The sequence below is a fragment of the Solea senegalensis genome, linkage group LG10 (assembly GCF_019176455.1).
Source record: "Solea senegalensis isolate Sse05_10M linkage group LG10, IFAPA_SoseM_1, whole genome shotgun sequence".
In the NCBI taxonomy this organism is placed as follows: Eukaryota; Metazoa; Chordata; class Actinopteri; order Pleuronectiformes; family Soleidae; genus Solea; species Solea senegalensis.
This window is the reverse complement of record NC_058030.1, coordinates 22,835,421-22,853,418: the sequence shown is the minus strand read 5'-3', so window position 1 is coordinate 22,853,418 and position 17,998 is coordinate 22,835,421. Positions and strand designations below refer to the sequence as shown.

Below are 17,998 nucleotides of genomic sequence, written 5' to 3'. Positions count from 1 at the left end.
GGGTTGGGTACCTTGCTCCGGGGTACCCCAGCCCTTTCGACCTGGTGAGGACTTGAACCAGTGACAAGCCAAGTTCCCTTTCCACTTGGCCACAGGCTATGCTTGTCTTTAGTTCTGCTCCTCCACACCAGCCACGATTCCTCAAGTCAAGTCTGTTTGATTGATAAAGCCCATCATCACAAACACAGTTGGCCTGTGCAGCCCTCTGTTCTTAGACCCTCAAGACTCCACAAAACCGCTTGTACAGGGATAAAAACCACAGAGCCACAGAAGAGAGATCCCTCCCCCAGGACAGACAGAATGCAGTTGGTGTCACCTGTACAGAGACATGTGAAAACATGTAAAGTTCCGCAAAACATCAACATTTACAAAGAGAGGAAAGGAAATATAGAAAATAGTGGGAATTTTAACAGAAGCAGGGCCGGACCGAGCCTTCATGGGGCCCAAAATAAAATTATATGTTGGGGCCCTTTATCAAAGCTGCCTGGCATGTTCTTATATTGGGTAATTATAATTATATTTGAAAATATACAGTACTGTGCAAAAGCTCTGTTGTTTTTTCTGTCTGTCAAATTCTGTGCTCATTGGAATTTGGAATGAAGTGATGTGACTTAAAGCTGGTCTTATACTGTATATTAGCGAGCTGTCAATGAGTTTAACTCATGCAACATGTGTATGTCATGCTCAAGCATGTCTTGAATAAACCTGGCGCTATAGACGTTTTTTACAGCAGATATTTCTTTCAATGAAATAGTAGGACAAACACAGGATTTACCAGTAACATTAATTAAGGTTCCACTCCAGTATTGACAGAGCTGTGTTATTGTTCAAGTGTAAGGGTAGATCACACTAAACACTTGACACCTATACAGGAAGGTTTTTTTTTGTTTGTTTTTTTTAAACAACAAAAAACTGCATACATATTTTCTGGATGTGTTCCAGTAAAGTGAAATAGAAATAATTATCCTCTATTGTCGTTATAGCATTGCTAAAACAACAAAAGACCTCTGCACAGTACTGCATATATAATTCTATATATATATCTAGATGTTTCTCCAACTTTTTATATCAAGTACAAGCTGAGAAAATATTGATCTCTCTCAGTAAAACATTAAAAATACAATGACTTTTCACAGGAGGCAGATTTATTCTTTCATCATCCTCCTCTCCCTCACATATACGTCACACACTGGTATAGTGACATTAGATTAAGTTGGAACCAGATATAAGGTGACGCTAATTATTATTATTATTATTATTTTGTTATTTGTTTTCTTTTCTACACACTGTGATCAGTAGCTTTCAGGAGTATTATATCATGGAACTCTTCGCTCTTGTCTCAGATTATAATTTACTGTGGCCTCACCTGTACGTCCTTACCACCCATTCATTTCTGCATAGGTGTGTTTATTGTTCCTCTCAGTGTTTGTGTGTGCACATGATTCACTGTGTCATCGCTGGTCAGAAATAGCCAACGACGCCCAGAAACACTACATCTAATTTGGGAACCTACATAAGGTAGGTAGGAAATAGTATCCATTAGCAAACAGCTCATTTACTCAATGAACAAAGATAATTATAAGGTTATAATGTCATTTGTCTAAACCAGAGGCCCGCGGGCCATGTGTGGCCTCCCATTCAGTTTCATGCGTCATCATGGTGAGATGGCAGACAAATCTGTTTGTGTGTGAGTGTAACAGACCCGACCTCAGTCACAGACAATCAAACATGTTAGAAATGTTTGAGCCGACTCTGTAGCGTGTACTGATTACTGATCCAACTTTTTCTCATTGACTTCAAACATCGTCACGTTGTTTCTGCTGTAGTATGTCTTGCTTCAGCCGTACGCCCCCTCACACTCTCTCAGGTCATCATTGGCACTTTCAGTCGCTGCCCCGAGACTGTGGAATTAGTTGCCTTTGCACATCAGGCAGGCCGACTCACTTCCTGGTTTTAAGTCCCCGCTTAAGACACATTTTTTTTCTCTTTGAAAGATGACAGGAAGTAGCGTGAAGAATATTAAAGCAAAGATGGTGATGTTTGTTTACCCATTAAACTGTCGCTCTTGTGAGAGCTGGATGCATCAACATCAACTAAATAGTTGATGTTGTCCGCCAGACTCGGCACGATTGGGGACTGACTGGGGAACCAAACCTTTTGAATGACGTACTCCCCTCCTCGCCTGAGCCGGCACGACCTTGACACATTTGACATCTGTGGTGTAAATGACTGTGTCATCGGCGTATAAGGCAAACCAAGGCAAGGCAGCTTTATTTGTGGAGCACATAAAGCTCTACATAAAAACTCAATCATAGTCACAAGTTAGAAACAGTAAAACACACAATTACACAAAAACTAGTGATATAGAAAACAAAGTAGAGAAAATTAAAATTAAACTATATTAAGAAGTATTAAATCCTTCATAAGAAAAACAATCTTTCTAAAACGATGTCCACAGCAACCATAATAAATGGTTAACCCCAAAAATCTTTGTCTCAACCTTTAACAGAAAGAACCCTCAACTGCCAGTGTCAAAAATCCTTCATTCAAACTCCACACCACTAAGATTTGTAATCCACATTAAAGATTTTAATGTAATTTACCTCTGCTTGTGTCAATTTTACGCGTTTCTTTGACAATTGTCTCATTCCTATGTCTTGTATTTATGATTTTCTCTTACCTTATTTTAACTGAGTATTGTTTTCATGATTTTCTGTTGGTGAGCCTTAGGTACATTTCCATTTAAAATGATTGACATTTGGTGCTAATTTGGTAGTTTGTTCCACTTGTCTGCAGCATAATCTTCACTACTGATTTCAGGGAGGTCATATTTATCTGTACATTTGAAAATAAAATAAAAGAATAAAAGAAATACACACAATAGATTCTCATTCTTCCAGGTCCTGGTTTCTCCAGTTGTCATGGACTCAGCAGCAGATTTGCTGATTTCACCTGATCTCACCCATGACACACGTCTGTCCTGAGAAGCAGAGTTGAGAGGAGGTGAAACGTGTTCAGTGAATCTTCAGGTCTTTCCCACTTCACCCTTTCATGTTAGTCATACTTAATATTGGCATACTTGCTCATGGAAATGCTATGTGTGCAAGAAGATTGAGAAGTATTTTTTTAATTATATGTGTTCTGCTTAATTAGCAGAACACGCCTGTTTCTAGGCGTTGTTGTTCTCAGTCATTAGACACAAAACCCATGTGCAGATGAAACACGTTCAAGTTCATACAGTTTGTTCCTGACCTGGAAAGTTTTCACGTCAGTAGTCTGATTATTAAACTCCAGAGAGGGAACAACCATCATTGTTTCATTGTAAATATGGAATGAATGTGTATTTTTGTCCGTCAACAACAGATGTTGTTGTACCTTAAGTAGAAAATGATTTGTATTCTGTTTTTGTGCAGCATTTAAAATGTTAACATTGTGATTAAAATAAATTTATACCAAGGGCACTAGACAATCTGATTTAATTAACCACAATAATCCCATTTCCACAAAAACTCCATTATAAGGCATGAAAAATAAAATAAAAAGAACACAAAAGAAAGACTCTATTAATGACAATTAAATGAAAAAACAAAACAAATACAGTTTAGTCGCTATCATGTAATATGGAATTGATGTGTATTTCTATTAACCTTCAGTTGAAAATTTGCAGCGTTTACAATAAAGAAAGACAATGTTAATTTTTGAACATTTATTTGAAAAAGTAGGGTTTTTTTTAGAAACAGGCATGTAAACATAAAAACACTAACATACAATTGTAAATCAACAAAAGTTCTATTTACACTGAAACACCTTTGAGCAAGAGATATTTGTGACATAAATAAACATCCTACATTTGTATTTGCTATTTATATAGTGTATTTGCTCCGTTACACCTCATTACAGCAGCATCCATTCAATCCACCATCTTTCTTTCTTTCTAATCCATTAAGGCGGGAAACACTTTTGTTTTTGAGCTTATTTTTATATTTATCAATTCATAACTAGGTCATTATCACAATTAAAGGTGATTAACAGATTTATTTGGGACTTCAAACACTCCTAACATAAATTACGTAAAAATGTGTCATTTCATCTTCTCTAACCCCTGCCTCTTTTAAAGTAATAATTTCATTTCAATAGTTCATGTTAAGTTAAGTTTGCGAACGTCAAATATTTTCACTTCAGAAAATACTGTGTGTCCGTTGATATGCAAAGTTTGTGTTTTCAGTGGGTTCATACGATGTGTAAAGTTTTTCTTTTTTTTTAAGCCAGGCTGCAGAAACAGTGACATCAACTTCATTCATTCCACTTCACATTACATTTGTTTCATAAGTGCATTAAATATGGAAGCAGCAGACGGTCCTTCATAATTATCATCAACAGTGTTACATTTACTGAGCCATTATTGTTGGTGCTTTTCATTTCATTTACCAACACTAGTTCCCTGAGTCCATTTCTTCCTTCATTCTTCCCGACACAGTTTTATCTAAAATACGTCAACAACAAGTAAACACTTGACATAAATAAGTAACAAAATAAAAACATTTTGTACAGTAGAAATTTAAAAAGTGCTAAAATGTTTTTTGTGAATCCGTGTGTGTGTGCTTAAACGAGCGTCCCGTCATCTTGACGGCTAAAATGTGAGAAGGACTCAAAGTCGCTCCCTTCCGTGTCCGAGTCCTCCTGTGACGTGCCAGTGATGCTGGAGTCAGCGATGGAGGTGGAGTCAGCGATGGAGGTGGAGTCAACGTTGGACACAGAGTCGACGTTGGACACAGAGTCTGAGTCAAGCTGTGAGGAAATGTAAAAACAGAACATCAGTACAAGCGGGGAAAACCACCAATGCTAACACCACGCCTCAAAAGCTGCTGGCAGCCACAGCATCAGCAGCAGCAGCAGGAGGAGGAAACAGGGTGCGGCTGTGGTACATTCTGCTTTTTTCAGTAATTAAAGTATTGTTCATGCCTATTTAATGTTCCGAGTAATTACAGAGAATTAACTTGTTCTCTGAGCACAATAAAAGTAGAAGTTATGAATAACAGCAGCGGCAGTTTGATGTGTGACACATCGTGATCGCACATAAGCCACACACAGCGACTCACGCACGTTTGCTTTTTAAACTCTATTAAATATCTATTATTAGTTGTATGCGCTCCTGTCCTACATGCACACACACACACACACACACTTATTGTCTATTAATGTTACTTGATTTTAAGACATAAACATTTTTGCTGTTTTTAATCTACTACATATACCTTTGTGTATCTATGTTTCCTGGTGGTATTTAACAAAAAAAAAATTGACCTTGCTTTCATTGATTCCATTTTTATATTTTATCCCCTCCTTTACAGTGACCTATGGTTTGTATGTGGGATATATGTGCCTTATGTTTACTGAATTGTTATTATATGTAATGTTCCTCACAGCTTTGTACACATCACATAAAAATGTGAACTACACTATGGATATGTTAAATTTAGTTGACTTGTTTAGATTAGTGTTAGTAGTTAAAATGGCAGAAATGTAAATACCTTTTTTCCTTTCAGATATTTCTTTTTATGCTTTTCCAGTTTGTCGTCTTTGGGCTCTGTGTCCAAAAAGGCCACAAAATGGATCAAGGTGAAGAGTCTGCAAAATACGAGCAAAAATGATTGTTAGTATTATTTTACAAAATGGAAATGGACAAGATAATGAACAAGTATGAGGAAATGAAGTGATCACCTGTGGTAGAACATGGTTAAGAACTGGATGGTGACCGACGTTGCAAATCCCACGATAAACATGAAGGCGACGGGGTCGATCGTTACCATTTCTCCAGTTGCTTCCAAGGTGTGTGTGACCTTTGGGACCTTGATGGCATAGGGACCATCGAAGAAGACCTGGAGCGTGAAGGTCGCCATCAGCCACAGGGCGTTAATAATGAAGAAGGCAAAGTTGATCTGTGGGTGATTAGAGAGAAGATTAGAGATCAAACGCCAACAGGAGAGCGTTTTCTCACTGGCTTCAGCTTCTCACACTCACCTTGTTTCTCAAATCCTTCAGGTCGTTCGCCATTTTTTTCTGTTTCTCTTTGTCAACAGGCAAAGGTTTCAAATACTTCTCCTGAAGCTCTTCCCAGAAGTTGGTCTCCTCCTGAAAAAAACAATACAATGTGAATGATTGTCTTTATCAACATCTATCTATCATTAATATACTTGATCATCAATAGAAGTACCTGGTCGAGTGTGTCCTCCTGCAGACGCATTTCAGTGGACATCTCCTGTAGTTGACTTACCCAGCCTGGAGACAAGTGCGGGACAAGAGGGTGTTAAACAAAAAATGTGACATTTACAAGAAAAGAAAAGATGACAGTGCTGATTTTTGCCTATAAGTCAGATCATAACTTACATTGGAGCGGTATAGCAAAAGCAGGTGACGCTGGCCTGGAACACAGAGAGAAAAAAACATCAGCATCACCACAGTCCACTTTGACCACGAGTGACGCCTGTCCTTTCTAAGAGAGCTGCTTTGTTAGTATTACATTTGGCAAGGCATTCTGGGAAATAAAGTATGCCATAACGGCCACCATGTCGTTCGCTGTGTGTAAAGTTATCAGTGTTTGTGTGCTATAGATACTACACTTTACCATAAGTTTTTAAAAAAATGTTAATTTAAGTATGTAAAATGTATTTTATGTATGTAAAATGTATGTAAATAATAATAATTATTTTCATATTTTCATCAAAAACAGTGTTTTGAATGATTTCCTGAATGAGGAGAAGATGAAGCGCACCATTCACCATTCACCATCCAGACACAGTGACATCTGGTGGATTTTTTTTAGTATAACATGCCTCAATCACGAGGTAGAGATGGCTCAATGAGGTTGAGTTTAGTTAGGCACTCGTCTCATTGAAATGTAGTGACTCAAAATGTGCTAAAGTTAAAGATAAGACCTGGTTTTAGGGTTAGGTTTAGAATTGGGTTTAGGTTAAGGTTAGGGTAAGGGGTTAGGAAATGTGTGATGTCAATGATGTGTCCTCACTAAGATATAAAATATCTTGTGTGTGTTACTCATGTTGTGGGAACCTAAATCTGTACACAATCACATTATGGAGACTTGTCTGGCTTTTGGGGACAAACATCAACTCTCCATAATGTAAATGATTTCATTTTAATGTGAAGGACATGCTGTATGGATGAGGTGTGTGTGTTTGTCATCATTATCACTAACACAGTTTAAAGAAAGTCTCACTCATAAACCATGTGAGCGTCCACATTAAAAAGTCAGACCTCAGACCGTGACATTTGACTGGTGTTTTATTTCACAATGGTGCGACTGTAAAAACAGAGTTAGACCAGAATATCAGTTCCAGGCAGTTTAGAGAAGGACACTTGACACATGAAGATGTAGAGATGTGGAATATTTACAGCACATTCATTTTAAGTTAAATAACACATTTAAATTCAAGTCATAATGATGATTATGAAGATGTATAAAGTGCTTTCATGCGTTTCTGTAAGAATATCTACTGATAACAAGAGTTATGCTGACGTGGCACACACACAGACAAAAGCACAAGCCTACATTAATGAAGCAGTAAATAAACAATTAAGGCTCAAAAACAGACATGTTGTCATGATGAAAATCAAGATATTGTTTAAAAAAAGCACTAGAATTTGTAGAGTTGTCCGCTCTCTGGTTCACATTTTAAGCTGGTGAAGACATTCTATGTGTTAAGACGTGTGCAGACAGATCATGGATTAGTGTTAGTGGTTTATTTTGGCTGACTGTGTGCTCTGTGGGGCACACAGGGGTGAAGGGTTAACTGGGTTTGACTGGTAGTTTATTCCTGGTTTCCATTCACACTGAAGCAAAGCTACTTGTTTGCAGAGGGAGCAAATGGATTAGCTCAGATCAGAAGGATCAGAAGTGATGACGACAGCAGACATTAGTTGCACACTTTGACCGAGGCTTCTCTGATGTCACACTTTTCCTCCGACACACGTAGTGTCTAAAAATATTGTGTACATGCCTTGGACTACAATGTCATAGCAAACAAGTGTGTGGTAACGGCTTAAATGAATCTCCTGTTTGCTTTGAACAACCCTGAAGTGATGCATAAAAACAATCCACTTCATTATCACTCACTTTTCCATAATACAGGTCTAGCACTGCACGACTCGACTTGACTGGGTTTGGTATCAGACACGTCGTTTTCCATTACTGCATCGTAGCTACCTCCTCAACGTGGGCTCATCATAGCACGGAAACTGCTGTGATGTTGTTTTATTACGACACAAACACAAACTAACGACAGGCAAAGCACTTCTTTTTTACTGAATCGTTAGAATCAGTTAATTGAAAAGATTTGTTCACCGATTCGGAGCACAGACTCGGTCTGACACAGTCACTGAACTGAAATATGGAAAAAAAGAACGAGTAGAGTCGAGTGGAGCCGAGTAGTGGTAGAACTGTGTAATGAAAAAGTGCCATTATAAAGTCATACTATGATTCTAGCCATTTGAATCATTGGTAGGATCCATAAAGTTGACACATCACTGCTAGCACTACTGCTTTGCAAGCACATACAGTAAGCATTCCCTCATGGGTTCGATTCCCAGCTCCGCTAGTCTACAAGCCGATGTGTCCTTAACACTTAGCCCCACGTTGCTCCTGACAAGTGTGATGGGTACGAAAAATGTAATGTACTGCACATAGATACATAAATACACTGTGTGAGTGAATGGGTGAATGGCAAAACTCTAGTGTTAAGCAGCTTTACACGACTAGAGAATCCACAATATAAACACAGACCATTTACCATTTGTTAGCAGAGTTGCATCCAGCAGCGACATTATCAATAATGTGTTACATGGTATTTTTTTTGGCCTCCTAGCAAATGAGCAAACTGAATTTATTTTTGAACCTAACCAATAATGCTAAAACTGAGTTTTGCAGCCTTTTACTCAAGATTTTTGTCTATATAATTCCAACAACATGCATAAAATGACACCATGATTTATTCAACTGGAAATGGCCAATTTACCTAATCAAAATAATATGAGGTGTTACAGAAATGGCTGTAAAATTAACAGAAACATTAATATTATTACTTAAGGGTGTTAGTGGCCTGCTAGAATAGGCTGAATGTATTTATTTAGTCTTTTTATCACATAATCAATGTTTTCACATGTTAATGTGATGTATTTTGCTCTGACCACATTATAATGTGAGAGATAAGGCACTGTTTAACACTTTTTTACAACAAGTTTTTTCCCTTTGCTGCAGAATTATCAGTGATTATGTTTGTTATCTTATCTTTTTGATGACCTGTTGACCTTCACCTTGTAAATTAAGGTAAATGCACGATATTGGATTTGTTGCTGATATACGATATGCCAATATATCAAATATACATATACATGTAGGTATATTTATGTATATACATACACTTCCCCCCCTGCATCCAATTGCAGAGGTCATTTAGTATCTTCTGTAGTGAAATTAACATACATGTTTTCATACTCATGTCACAGCAGATGTATATATTTTTTTATCACTATGTAAAAATAAATGAACATAAAAAAACAATAATTGTTGAGGCCACCAGCATAGAAGTTAAGGAGGTAGCAGCCTATTCAGCCTACTGTTTTAGTCATTAGTCATATCAGGTGGTTTTGTCATGATTGCAAATATCCAATAATACATTTTAAAGCCATTATCGGCCAATAATATCGAGCATCCCTAGTAAAACTTGATGTAGAGTTAATATTTACCATTTATAGGTCGGGTGATACTTCTCTTATCCCCCGCTTACGTTTCATTATTTCTTTTTACCTCATTCCATGATCTTTTTACCGAACTATAGTCAAAACTACAAGAATAAGACCTAAATTGCAAAGAAACACAATAATCCTACGCACAAACATCAAAAGCCTTATTCTCAGGTTTTGTCATGTTACTGTTGCGATAACATCTGGGTTTCTTCTGGACATTTGTCAGTAAAGGCGTGTCGCCACAGTTTCGGTGTTAGCCGTAGCTGTGAGGACTGCGAGGGTTGACGGGGGAGGAGTCTTCCCTCCCACTCTGTCCAATCAGCTGGTAGAGACGGTGGCTGAGGTTCTGAACCTGACAGGTGCCTAAGACGCACCCCACCCTCATCAGGTGGCTGTGGCTCCTCCCACTGCCACCACCGGCATGGCGACGACCTCTTGAACCGTGCAGGTGAGCCGGTGCTTCCTGCAGCAACAACGGATCAGACCATGTGAGCGGGGCCTCTTTGTGCAGCAGTGCTTTCCATGAGAAATGTCTGTTGTGTCCTGGTGTGATGTGGTTGTCAATGGTAACGGAGAGGTCAGACACAGGAGGCATGGCGGTGACGTGAGGTGAAGATTTGAGGGGTTTGGAAGTTCTGGTTAAACTCAGCCTGTAATACACAGAGAGGGAGAGAACATTTTAGAACAGACACACACACACACACTTGTTTTTATATCTTAGTGGGGACACTAGGCACACATAGACATAATGCATTCCCTGGCCTTTTACCCTAACCCCAACATAAACCTAATTCTAACCCTAAAAACCATGTTTTAATCCTGAAAAAGCATGTTAAAGTTGTGGGAGCCAGTCAAAGATTTGTACGTTTTTTTGGGTGTACAGAGATTTAAATACAAGTACACACACACACACACACACACACACAGATAGCATATACATGACTCCTGCTTAGGTTTCTCAATGAAACTGGATCCAGATGTAAGATGAAATGCCTAACAGGAATTCAGGCTTGTCCGAAGGGAATATTGACTTTACTCAATCTCCAGTCTCAAAAACCACAAAGAGTTGATTGAAGAAAAAAAATGTGAGAAGGAAAGATAGAAGGAGAGCTGGACAGTGTGGTGAGAACTGCTTCTGTCACTGGGGAGGATTCACACTGGCATTCATGCTCTCTATGTGTGTGAGCTGTTAATCGATGTCCTGCGCTGATGATTTTTTTGGTGAACCAGCCCAGAGGTCAGTGGTTGACGAAAAGCATTTTTTTACACTCATGTTTTTGTGGCAGGCTCTACCTCCTTTTGCACCTTGTACTCAGCCCGCTTTGCACCTTCCAAGAACTGATGTGCATAACAATTCCCTAATAAAATACAGATTTTTTGTTTTTCTATGGTGTTTTTTTTACCTGCTCTGACGAGGTTCAAAGCGAGCTGAGCCGATACTAAAATGTGATGTCAACAGACTGCGGCCACTGATCAGAGGGTGTCGTCACGGGAAGATTCATGAGCGTGACGTCCAACACCAGAAGCAAACTGAACAATGCTGAACTGTAGATCAGTTAAAAATCCTGAAAATTTCATTTGATTTGTTTTAGCTGTGCCATTATGATCATGCAGTATAATTATTTCCAATCACTTGATCAGAACACATTCAGAGAATATAGGAAACATGTATGCAGATTTAAAATAACACATTTTTAAAGTGTGAGTCTTTACCTAACCTCCTTGGCTCTCTTAAAACTGGAGAAGAACCCTAATTATTGTCATTGGTAAGACCTATGTTTGACCAACTTTCAGTCACATCATTCCAATCTAAATGCCAATAGTCAAAGAATTCGACAGACATAAGAACAACAAAGCTAACAGTTAATGGTGCTTTTAGACAGTACTGTATGTATGACATGTACTGGATTAAACTGACATATTGTATATGCTCTCCTCCGGGTAAAATATTACAAAAAGTAGAGCCCCTTACATGTGAAAAGGACTTGAGACTGCACACATGTTCACGTGGACCTGCAGAAGACAGTTAAAGAGTAATGAGCTGTTTTCTCGTACACGTTAGTCAATAACTGACATTTTAGTGTTGAAACTGACTAAAATGCCAATTAGGGACCTCTAGACATTGTTCCGCTTCCTGTACTTATCCAGACCAAAGTGGTTCAAACTGACTGTCAACCAACAACTGACACTGTCATCCACTCATCAGCACAACTAAATGTTGTGTTAATCAACTACAGTGTGTGAGCTGACACATAGTACAGGACAGGAGGGAAACTCACTGTTGTCTGTTTTATTTTGTCTTAACTTTTTTTTATCTTTAACGTTTGTCAGTATTTATTTTTTTGTTATTATTCTACTTGTTTATGGTGAAGACATGTTGTATGGTTGGGATGAGGTTAGGGTTAGGATTAGGTTAAGGTTATCCCAAACAAATATGGATTCTTCATTTTCTAATTCACTTCAAACACGAATAACTAACATTATGATGAATTGGTGGCAATAAATTGAATCAGAACTTCAGAAGTCCAGAATTATATTTGGCTATTGCTGGGCTTTTCCACAGAGCCCAACGTAGATGCTGGTAAACCACTTCTCTTCTCTTGACTTGTGTGAAAGTACTTTCTTTCACACCTCCCTGCTGAGCAGACAGGCCTCTTATTCAAGAGTTTAACCACCATTTTGCAATACTTCGTAGATAATGTGAAGCAGCAGGGGGCAGAGGAACCTGGATGATGTCCAGCTTTTACTCAGTGTAGATCTCTGTTACAAAAACGTCAAAATCATGAGGAAAAATTCTATCTTGCTTCTCCCTCTGGTGCTGTTATTTACACAAAAACTCCGACACTTGAGTCAAAACAAAAATATTCAATTATATGCAGGTGAGGTTTGTCAGAGGAACACTCAGATTGTGGTGTGAACTGCTGGTACCAGCCCACAAGGCCCGGGAAAGACCTGACCGTGGGCTGTTCAGAATGGTCTCCTCTCCTTTTCTCAAGTACTGTGTTTCCTTCTTGGTCCATTCACATTTCTGAAGGTTCAGTGTAAGTCCTGCAGTCCGGATTGTACCTAAGACCATCAGGACTGCTCCAGATGTTCTTCCCAGGTTAAGCTGAACACAACCACATCAACTGCTGTAGGTAAGGGTTACACTGCTGTCCTCACAACCTTGCAGCACTTTGTCTGTGAGCCTCTGGAATGTTGCTGGGGCACCGTGTAATCCAAAAGGCATTACAGTGAAATAAAAGAGGCCAAAATAGGTCCAAAATGTGGTGATGGACTCAGACTTGCTGTCCAGAGGGACCTGCCAGAGACATACCTGCTCTTGCAGAGGTCCAGGGTGGTGATAGAGTTGGCTTCCCCAATCTTCTTTAGCATGTTCTCAATCCGGGGCATAAGTAAACTAAAAACGAGGTGCGCAAACACACGCAAACACACACACGCACGTACGCTTACATGAGCACATGCACACACACACTTACACTTTGGAAATTGCATTGACTTGCGTTCATTTGGACATCCAAACTTAACCACAATTTACATATCAGCCCTAGACTTGACCAGTTTCTCAGAAATTAAGTTCTGTCTCAGTAGGACCAGGTTTTGGTACTGGTTTTGGACAGATGAGGCCCTAATGAGCCAAAAAAAAGTGTACACACACACACACATTCATTTGCACAGCATTTGTAGTGAGGACACTCACAGACATAACCCATCACCTAACCTTAACCTAACTAAATGACAAACCCTAACCCAATTTTAACCCTAACCCTAAAACCCTTTTCAGAAAAGAATGTGGGGACCAACCAAGATGTCCACAGTTTATGTTTTTTTTGGGGTCTTCACAAAGATACCCATGCAAGAACACACACAGTTTGGTTTCCATGACTTCAGAGGACTTTACACTGACTTCCATTCATTAACTGGAGACTTTACTCTAACCACAACCTCATTTAACCATACACAATGTCTTCAACTTTAAATTGAATATTTCACATTACGGGGACTTTTTGTCCCCATAAGAGATTTAGGTCCCCACAACATGAGTAAAAATACACACATGCAAGTAACGTGACTGTCTGGCAACACATGATTTTACAACACAAATCATGTTAATCACTCACTCATATATATCCAGTACCAGTGTCCTCCTCTAGTGCCAGTCCCAAACCCAGATACTTGGGAGGGTTGCATCAGGAAGGGAATCCAGAATAAAATCCTCAAATATCTGGTGACTCCAAGAGCGGGAGAAGCCAAAAACAAATCAAATAAAACAGCTTTTTTCTCATAATATTATGACTTAATGACTCCAATTTATACATCTAATAAATTGCTTAATGTTTCCGTTTCCTTTAGCTGCATGATTGAAGCTAATATAGTTGTGCATTGTCTCTGTTCTAATATTTCAATATCATATCAATGATATCATCACGATGGCTCAATTTTCATAATGAATGCATGTGACTACTTTTCCCTTTGAGAGGAGCTGCAGAGTTCCGTTGATACTCAGTTTCACTCTGTCTGACCAATCTTTGCAAGTCTGGTCCCTTTTTCCACCTTTTTCTCTGCGACACCACAGTAAACATCCATCCATGGCTACAGCTTTATCCTCACTGTCGTAAATACTCACCCCTGACTTGTGATGGTGTACTGAATCTTAAGAATCCGTTCACTAAAAAGATTAATTCAAAAGAAGCTGAACAGGTTCATCGCTAAATACACCAGACTCCTCTGTTAAATATTAAGATTTTACAAATGTCCTTGCTAAATGTTGGAGATTAACGCACGTTTTCTGGAGTTTGAAGTCTTTTAAACTGATCGACAGTTGGGCATTGTTCATGGATTTGCTGAGGCTGATCCTGACAGTTTAAGCTGCTGAATATCACTCAGGGTGCACGTTCACGGGACTAGTTCATTGTACAAATCACCTAATGTATCAGTCCACATAGCGTTTCCGTTTAAAAGTGTCTGAGCTAACCATAAACCCTGGGGTGCACGTTTCCCCGAAATTGAGTTGTTTCTTGTACGTGATACACTTAGAAGCTGTCTTTTCTTCCACTTTCCTGAGATCTTCGGGTCTTCTATCTTGGGGAATAGTTGCCTGCGTCGGCTTTCCATTGGCAGCCAGCCCCCAGTACGTCACTTCCGGCACCACAGCCCTCCGAAAAATCCTCAACCCTCAACCCTCACAATGACTCTGAAGCTTCACTCAGGGTAAAGATCCTGCATAGTTCTGTTTTGATTAGAAATGTGACCATTAACTCAGGAAAGAGTTCAAGAACAGCTGCTGACTGGACTTTGTGATGTCACTGATGTCCACGGAAACTTCCACGAACTGAGTGTTTTTCTCAGATAACCGGGTTTGTTCTGATACGGACTGGGATGTATGCTGTGAGTGAGGTCAGCTTTATTTGTCTGTTTTTTCCCAAACAGCAAACTTCTCTTTCAACATGACCTTCACACACGGATGTTAATGCAGTCACATATACTTTATTATACTGCACCTCTACACATGTACATATGTCCTACTTCAGTGTGGAGCTCCACTGATATGGGTTTTTCTATGGTTGATCAAAATCAGTGTAGCAGCTGACATATTGTATGTATGATGCCAGGATGATTTTCTTTCTTTCTTTTTCTTTTACTTTATCTGATAAAGTATAACAAATGACACATAAAAAAAACATGGTCTCGTATAAAAGAGATTATTTCTAGTATATAAAAACTAAATATTGAATACATGTAAAGAGGACATCACAAAACTAAACGTTTAGTAACTTTGCAATGTTTATCAAGTTTTTAGGAAGTTTTCTGGCAGAAACACTGATCTTGTCTAGTCCTCATGGAGACCAAAACCTGCTTTTCTGAGGAACTGGATACATTCAGCGCTAAGATTTGAATAATATTAGTTAGGGCAGTAGTAGTTCTGGTTATGGTTAGAGTAATTTTTCAGGAAATGTATTTATGTCAATGTAATGTCCTCTGGTGTGTGTATTTGCCTGCGTGCATGCGTGCGTGCCTGAGAGCAAAAGGAGATTCTACAACATTCCTCCCAACTTAGAGCACAGCATGGGGTTCTTCACTGAACTGAACACACACACGCACACGCACACACGCGCACACACACACACACACATACAGGTTTCCCTGTAAACAGATTTAAGTCCCCACAACGTGAGTAATACCTGGACTACACACAGACACAGTCCTGACAGGGTCAGTGTTCATGACATGTCCTCACTGTCTCACTCGTTATTATAATATAATCTGTCTTCTCTCAATTATTACACAGTCCTCTCATTTCTTCTTTATCACTCATTGTATTTACTGTTAACACCTGAGACTTCTCCTGCACTCTAAACAAAACAATCATGTAGTGCACAATCATGCAGACATATTACTCCATAGAATAAATCAGTATTGAAATGTTGGTGACCATAAACTTTATATAACATTATAAAACATACACTAAAACTGCTGTGAGTGTGTGTGTGTGCGTGCACGTGTGTATGTGTTGTTTTCTGCCTGGCCTCTCATGAGTATGCTCATGTATCCTTGTCCCAAATCCCACTAAATCAGCCTCCACCGTCTCACCTCCTGCTGTTCTGAGGAATTACCTCATTCTGCTGCTGCTGGACCTTTTTCTCACATTAATAACTGCCAGGCAGCAAAACACAGACATAATAATAAAGTGCAATCGGTGATTAACTGATTGATAAATTAGTTATCTGAGCTTCAAGTTATCTGAGCTTCCTTGGCAGATATTCTGTTTGTTTAGTGAAACAAAATCAGAGAAAACGTAATAATGAACTCATTCAGCATAAAAATAAAGAGGTTTTTATAGAAAGGTCAACCTAAATCATCGAATGCAGATGAAGCCACATCATAAAGTTCAGTAAAGTAATGAAATGCTTGTTCCAGACGTCACTGGTGAATGATGAGTGAGTGAGTGACGGTACCTGTGTCTGTGAGAGAGGCTCTGCAGAGTCAAAGCTCGGGTCTGGACCTCCACAGGCAGGAGGCCAAGCAGCAGCCACAGCCACGCGGGCAGCAGCGCACACATTACGGGCGAGAGACAGAACTCAAACCACTCAAAAAAAACAAAAAGATGTGCAAAGAAAACCCTGAAATGATGAGGAAGTATAGTGTATAAAAATCCAGCCAGTCGTTCTTTCCCTCTCTAATCAGTAAACTGTCCAGAATGGATGAGAGACAGTGTCAGCATCCTCAGTCCTGCTGCTGCTGCTGCTGCTGCTGCTGCTGCTGATGATGATGATGGTGCATCCTCCCCTCTGCTCTTCTCGCCTGTACTTGAGGGAAAAAGTCAGAAACTGAATGGGGCTCACTCACATCGAGAGCAACTGGAGCTTTCTCATTTATAAAACCCGACTGGAGGAGGAGGGAGGAAGAGGAGGAAGGAAGAGGAGGATGAGGGAGGGGGAGGGGGAAGCTTATTGTGTGTCCTACTCCACAAGGTAACCTCTAATGAATCCTACAACCTAATTACCCCCTGCTGTTTCTTTTATCTTCCATATGTAATCTCTGTGACGTGGCGTGAAGTCCATGTGTCACTTGTCACTGCTTTTATCAAATGTCAGGTCACGGTGACCTAATGAAATGTTTATTATTGCATTTCATTTCTTCTTTCACTGTGAACTCCTGCTTTTCTTTCCTCTCACTGTCCTTATAAGAACCCAAATAAATAGTAAAAACACTGTTATAGCAGCCGTTTTCTCATTTAGGATGAAGACAAAAGCCACACGAAGTCAATCAGGAGCTGATAAATACAGTTATCCATCACTGATGAGATTACAGTTCAACTTTGTTGCTAAAAGATGAAAGAGAGGCCTCTATTTACCTCAAAGCTCTTGGATCTATGGACACTGAGCTGTGATGAATGTCCTCATGCCCTTTTCAAAAAAACATCTTCTCCCGATGAATAGTGTGTTTGTGTGACATTTATAAATGTAATTGTAAAAACTGACCTTTATCTTACAACTGAGATTCAATCTCAGTCAAAAGCAGAAATACTGGACTATACACAGAGACAACACGGAACTAAAATAACAATAAAATTGTATAAAACTAGGATCAAAATGGATTTTTATCTCAACTATTGAGTTAGTGTAAACATTATAACTTTTTTTATTATAGACTCTGATCTGTAAACATTGTTTGTTGTACAGCGCAATGTTTAATCAGCTTGTTGAAAATAATCAAGAAGATTAGAAAGGGGCTTTTT

General features: G+C 39.2%; 2 protein-coding genes across 4 annotated transcripts; both read right to left on the bottom strand.

Moving 5' to 3' along the window:
- Positions 1 to 3,688: 3,688 nt before the first annotated feature.
- Positions 3,689 to 6,489, bottom strand: LOC122776180 (chitin synthase-like). The gene is made up of 6 exons (XM_044036580.1): positions 6,388 to 6,489; positions 6,215 to 6,279; positions 6,022 to 6,132; positions 5,722 to 5,939; positions 5,532 to 5,628; positions 3,689 to 4,788 (listed from the first exon to the last, which is right to left on the bottom strand). The coding sequence occupies exons 2-6, from the start codon at positions 6,254 to 6,256 to the stop codon at positions 4,603 to 4,605; spliced, it is 654 nt and encodes a 217-aa protein (XP_043892515.1). The 5' UTR covers positions 6,257 to 6,279; positions 6,388 to 6,489; the 3' UTR covers positions 3,689 to 4,602.
- Positions 6,490 to 9,536: 3,047 nt separating this feature from the next.
- Positions 9,537 to 17,104, bottom strand: adm2b (adrenomedullin 2b). Of its 3 annotated transcripts, none has more exons than XM_044035529.1 (2): positions 16,716 to 17,104; positions 9,537 to 10,409 (listed from the first exon to the last, which is right to left on the bottom strand). In XM_044035529.1, exons 1-2 carry the CDS (start codon positions 16,817 to 16,819, stop codon positions 10,013 to 10,015), a joined length of 501 nt encoding a protein of 166 aa, XP_043891464.1. In that variant the 5' UTR covers positions 16,820 to 17,104; the 3' UTR covers positions 9,537 to 10,012. The 3 variants fall into 3 exon arrangements, with proteins under 3 accessions (XP_043891464.1, XP_043891463.1, XP_043891465.1); XM_044035528.1 differs by lacking the exon at positions 16,716 to 17,104 and adding an exon at positions 13,076 to 13,327; XM_044035530.1 differs by lacking the exon at positions 16,716 to 17,104 and adding an exon at positions 11,732 to 12,073.
- Positions 17,105 to 17,998: the final 894 nt, after the last annotated feature.

Bases quoted from the DNA above. Each gene is read 5' to 3' on its own strand.
- LOC122776180 (XM_044036580.1), bottom strand. From the start codon at position 6,256: ATGTCCACTGAAATGCGTCTGCAGGAGGACACACTCGACCAG. The intron at 6,133-6,214 runs GTACTTCTATTG...TGTTTTTTTCAG, and splicing joins AGGAGGACACACTCGACCAG to GAGGAGACCAACTTCTGGGA. The intron at 5,940-6,021 runs GTGAGTGTGAGA...AATCACCCACAG, and splicing joins TGAAGGATTTGAGAAACAAG to ATCAACTTTGCCTTCTTCAT.
- adm2b (XM_044035528.1), bottom strand. From the start codon at position 13,254: ATGCAATTTCCAAAGTGTAAGTGTGTGTGTGCATGTGCTCATGTAAGC. The intron at 10,410-13,075 runs GTATGTCTCTGG...TGTGTATTACAG, and splicing joins CTGGACCTCTGCAAGAGCAG to GCTGAGTTTAACCAGAACTT.